The sequence below is a fragment of the Centrocercus urophasianus genome, unplaced genomic scaffold (genome assembly GCF_019232065.1).
Source record: "Centrocercus urophasianus isolate 14NV4802_14NV808 unplaced genomic scaffold, USGS_Curo_1.0 seq_10, whole genome shotgun sequence".
Classification (NCBI taxonomy): Eukaryota; Metazoa; Chordata; class Aves; order Galliformes; family Phasianidae; genus Centrocercus; species Centrocercus urophasianus.
Window position 1 is genome coordinate 35,723,943 of NW_024884142.1, and position 4,834 is coordinate 35,728,776.

A 4,834-nucleotide genomic window follows, 5' to 3' on the forward strand; every position below is an offset into this window, starting at 1 on the left:
CAGTGTGCCCATACAACCCCATTCAGGGTTCTAGGAATGGTTCACTGACTTGAAATTCTGGCTGCTTTTAATTGTGGGAGTTTTATTTGTTTAAGTAATGTGAGGAAAATACTGAGTTAGGACTCCTCATGTTAAATTATCAACTTTAGAGGCATTTTTTGTCCAGCTCTTCATCAGAGTTGAGGAAGAGTCTTAAGGGTTTAAAACTTTCTTATTTCCTTATTCTTTTCTGGTTTCCAAATGCCAATTTTTTCAGTTGTTACTGCACCCACAGAGAATCTGTGAGCAGACTGACAGGGTTGTAGACATTCACATAGTAAATCAAAGTACACCGAATCTATCTGTAGCATTGATAAGCTGTTAAGGTGCATTAAAGGAGGGTGCTGTCATTTGGACTGTGTTTTTTTTTTTTTTTAACTTCTGCTGCTGTAAGAAGTGCTTGGGGAAAAAAGCATTCAGAAAATGCTTAATGGTTTATGAAAGCATGATAATTGTACCATAACTTCAGCTTGTAAAGATACCTTAAAAAAACCTCTTCTAGGTATGCTTTATTTGGAAGTAAAAATTTTGTTGTTAGAAGCAAAATGACAAAAAATGGAGACATTTTAGGCTACTAATAATGTCCTGTCTTAGGTTGTACTTCAACTGAGTACTTCTTTCTTTTGAAGTAAAGCAGAAGATACAACATTACGTGCATATCAGATATCAGCCTCTTGGTGTTTATTTTATAAACTGAGACTTGGAAAGGAAAAAGTCTTGCTGTGAACTTACCTGTATGTTCGTTAAGTTGTAATTAAACAAAAAAGCATTAACATCTGTGCCATATTCTGTATTAGAGAAAAGTTGAGGCTTGTGTTTATCTGCTTGAGGTTCCCTTTGTGATAAGCAGATGCCTGTTTTGTAATAATGGCCTGATTTTGAAACAGTTAACTGTGTTAACTGTTAAATGCTTTATTTGGGGACAAAATACTGACCTTTTACCAAGATTTCACTCATGGCTGTTGTGGAGGTATGGGTGGGCCTACAGATGGATTAATGGCACATGCAAAATCTGTTGTTTCAAGCGGTAATGTCATCTTCTGGGCATGTTCTGAATTTTGGTGTGTCTTCACTGTGGCAGGTTCCTTTACTGCTGTGTAGACATTTCAGAATGGAGGGCTTGCCCGAAATAGTGCTGGGTGGTTTATTGGTGTAGAACTTCTGTCTTGTCTTCCCTGTCAAGTGTTTGTCTTAACACTCAACCATGCTTAAAACATTTTTGGAAGAACCACATGTGCTAGAGTTGTGCAACTGGATAAACAAAAATAGCCAAAAAATTAACCTTTCTCTAACCAGTGGAACTGTATTGATACGTACTTTTCACTGCTGGAAAAAAACAAGTAACTGAATCTCTCTGTCAGACTAATGCTAGAAATTTCTTGGCGCATTATGAACGGTTGTTGCTGGGTAGACTTGGCTGGTCAGGTACCTGAGCTCTTTCAAGCAAAGATGCGTGTGTTCTTTGACGTGGTTTTGTTACAAAATAATTGGGAATATTTCTTTTAATTTTTAATTTAGTTTAGCAGTGCTGCAGAAATGCTGTTCTACATTATACTGTGTACAAGTGAGCCCCAGCATATCTGAGTCATAGAGTGTGGTTGGAAAGGACCTCTTGAGGTAGTCTAGTCCAACTTTTTGTAGAAGGCAGGACCTTGGGTTAAGTTATTCACTGCCCTGTAAAGCCAAGTCTTAGCTGTTTCCAGCATGGGGAACTTGACCACTTCTCAGGCTTCCCTGTTTAATTCTTCTTGTACTAAGTGACTTATCCTTATATCAAATTAAATTTCCCTTAACACAGTTCAAGCCTGTTGCTTCTTGTCCTGTCTTCAGTTATCCTTGGGAGAAGAACACCTCTTTTTTCTTTTCTGTATGGAGTCAGCTTTTGTTCTTGTGCTCTGTTAAAAGTCTGTGAAGATAACGTTGTCAGCCTACAGGGGAAAACATCTAAGCAGCTGCCAGACATAGGATTTAGATGCCAAAACAGAAGTGTATAGTGCTGTTTTGTGTGTAAGAGTGTTCCAGTCACTGCACGGGCCAGGCAGTGGTGGCACAGCCATTAGAGGTGACCCATTACCAACTGCTGTATGAAACAGCAGTTAAAAGTTTGTGGGGAATATCCCGCAGTACCTAAGCTGGCTCAAATGCCAGTGTTTGCACAACTGATTCTCCCTCTGGATGTCTACTTGAGATCCACTGAAGATGTTGGTCTGTTGTCTGTTGATGTCACTGATGAAGATGCTAAAGAGTATCGGTCCTAGCACTGACCCCCCGTGGGACACCATTTATTGCTGGTCTCCATACAGACACTCTCTGTACTCAATCCTACAGCCAATAAATTTTGGTGGTAGATAGTTGGACTAGATGATCTTAGAAATCTTTTCCAATCTTAATGATTCTGTGTATCTATTACGTCAACACATTCTCTAGTTGGACATGAGGGCAGTGGATATGACTTAGTCAAATGTCACTTGGCTCTCTTTAACATGTAATTGAGTGGGACTGTCCCTGTGGTGAAGATTCCCTCTTCAATTGCATGACACAGCCAAGTGAGTGTTAGAGAGCTGATAAGTATCAACCAAGAAATTGCTTTCTTTGCTGTGAAGAGTTCACGAGCAGAAGAATAAAACATGTTTTGTAACACTTATATAAAAAATACAAGAATACGTTTGGAAATGGACAGAGATTTTGTAAAATATTCTGTAAGCCCAATTGATCTCATTTAATGTATATCTTGTAAAATAAATGGTTAGTACAAGCAGTGTCTATTTCCCAAAAAATAAATCGTCTAACTTAACTTGACAGTCGTTTTTATTTAAGAGTTAAATTCATCACTTTGGTCCTGGGTTACAAATTAACTATTGTATGTAATTTATAGGAATCAATATTAAAATTTTCATTACATTAAAATCAGTAGTGAGTTTCTGTTGATTTCAGTTGATCGAAGATCATGTTGCTACTATGTAATATCAGACAACATACTAGTATTTATTTCACTTGTTCTTGTGTTAATGATTTCCTTTTCTGTGAATGAGAATATAGATCTGTACTTCCAATTTCATTTTAAAAGATTTTTTCACTTACAGCTGTCCTAAAATTTTTAAGGTTGCAGCACTTTTCTGCCTTCTTAGATCAATAGCATTCAACATAGATGAGGAAAATATTTCAATTTTGTTCATGCTGAAAAGAAAAACACATTGCTTGTTCAGTGTTGAACAGTGTTTTCAGTGTTTCCAGGACTAAAATTTGTAGTATTGTCTGCTAGCTCATGCAGAGGAAGCTGTTACTCAACCTGTATATATTTTAGAATAATAGACAGAATAATTTGTTCCGTTGGTTATGAATGTAAATATTGTTTTTAAGACAGTGTTAACCAAGAATGTTCTTCCTATTTGCAGAGCAAGCTTTACATGGAAGGATTTAGAAGCCTAAAAGAAGGAGAACCAGTGGAATTTACTTATAAGAAATCTTCCAAAGGCCTTGAATCAATACGGGTAACAGGCCCTGGTGGGAGCCCCTGTTTAGGAAGTGAAAGACGACCCAAAGGGAAGACAGTACAAAAAAGAAAACCAAAGGGAGATAGGTAAATACCTTACTTTGTTATTTTACCCTTCTTTTTTTCTCTTTTTTTGCAAGTTTTTCTTGAAGTTTGATATTTTCAGCGTTTACTGATTTGTGAAAGGAAGTTCTTCTGTGTAAAGGTGCTTTTATATGTAGCATAGTAACTTGATTAAGGCTATTAAGCTGTACCTGTACAACTACATAAATCACTCTTGTGATTGGATTTTGTTGAGAGGGTTTTATTGAATTAGAAGAAGTCTGCAAAGGAATGTAATACTGCTTTGAAAATACTGCAGATGGAGTGTGGAGACAGGTTGATCCGAATACAGGTGAAGTAATGTCATGTTTAGTTGAGAACTGTGCCTGCTAAAGAGACTGTGTGCAGTGACATTTTAAATTGTGCATCAGTAGTTCTGTAGAGAAGGATTGAAACTAATATTGGTGAGGTGTGTATTACTTGGTTAATAATATTTTTACTCAGTGAAGAGGGTACCTAACATTTCTGAAAGTCAGAAAGGTTAGTGTCTGAAGTAGTATTTGTAATAATATTTTACAGGTTAATGTTTAATCTGTGTATGTTTAATCCAGAGATGCAGTTATGCAAGTGCAGCAGTCTGACTCCTACTGTTTTACTTTACTCTCTGCATCTGATGGCATGACAAAGTTCTGTAATTCTCTTCACTATGAGGCTACCTGCACTTTATTTCCTAAGGACAGCCTTTCCTCCCAAAAGCACTTGTATTTTACATGACTCTCAGTTTTACCTGAATCTCCTTTTTCCTCATGACGTTGCCAAACCCAATACGTCATTGCTGAGATTAAGGGAAAAGCATAGCTTGTGAATATACAGCCCATTCAGAGCATCAACAGCCAAGTTTTCCCTGCAGTAAATGATTTACAGCATGACAGAGAAATGGCTCTCCTCCATTGCAAATTCTGGAACTAAGAATACCTTTTGAAAACTATGGTCACCCAGAAAGGAGGCATTGTCCAGCCTCTAGAAAATAGGGATGAAACTATTTGCTGGATACAGATGAACACTGCTTGTCCTCACCCTCTGTTCAGAAGGCTTCCTCTTTCTTCTTCTTTTCCTTTTTTCTTTTTTGTTTTTTTCTTCTCATTCTCTTATTTTTGTTCTCATTTTTTCTTGTTCTCATTTTCTTTTTTTTTTTTCTCATTTTCTTTTTTTTTTTCTCATTTTCTTTTTTTTTTTTTTTTTTTTTTTTTTTTTTTTTAA

At 36.7% G+C, this 4,834-nt stretch overlaps 1 protein-coding gene across 2 annotated transcripts in view; it reads left to right on the plus strand.

Moving 5' to 3' along the window:
- Nucleotides 1–4,834, plus strand: part of LIN28B (lin-28 homolog B) — a 79,200-nt gene that overhangs the window by 39,248 nt on the left and 35,118 nt on the right. For both annotated transcript variants that reach the window (XM_042826560.1, XM_042826567.1), the window contains exon 3: nucleotides 3,435–3,619. In XM_042826560.1, the coding sequence (XP_042682494.1) occupies nucleotides 3,435–3,619 (185 nt within the window). The remainder of the gene's footprint in view (nucleotides 1–3,434; nucleotides 3,620–4,834) is intronic.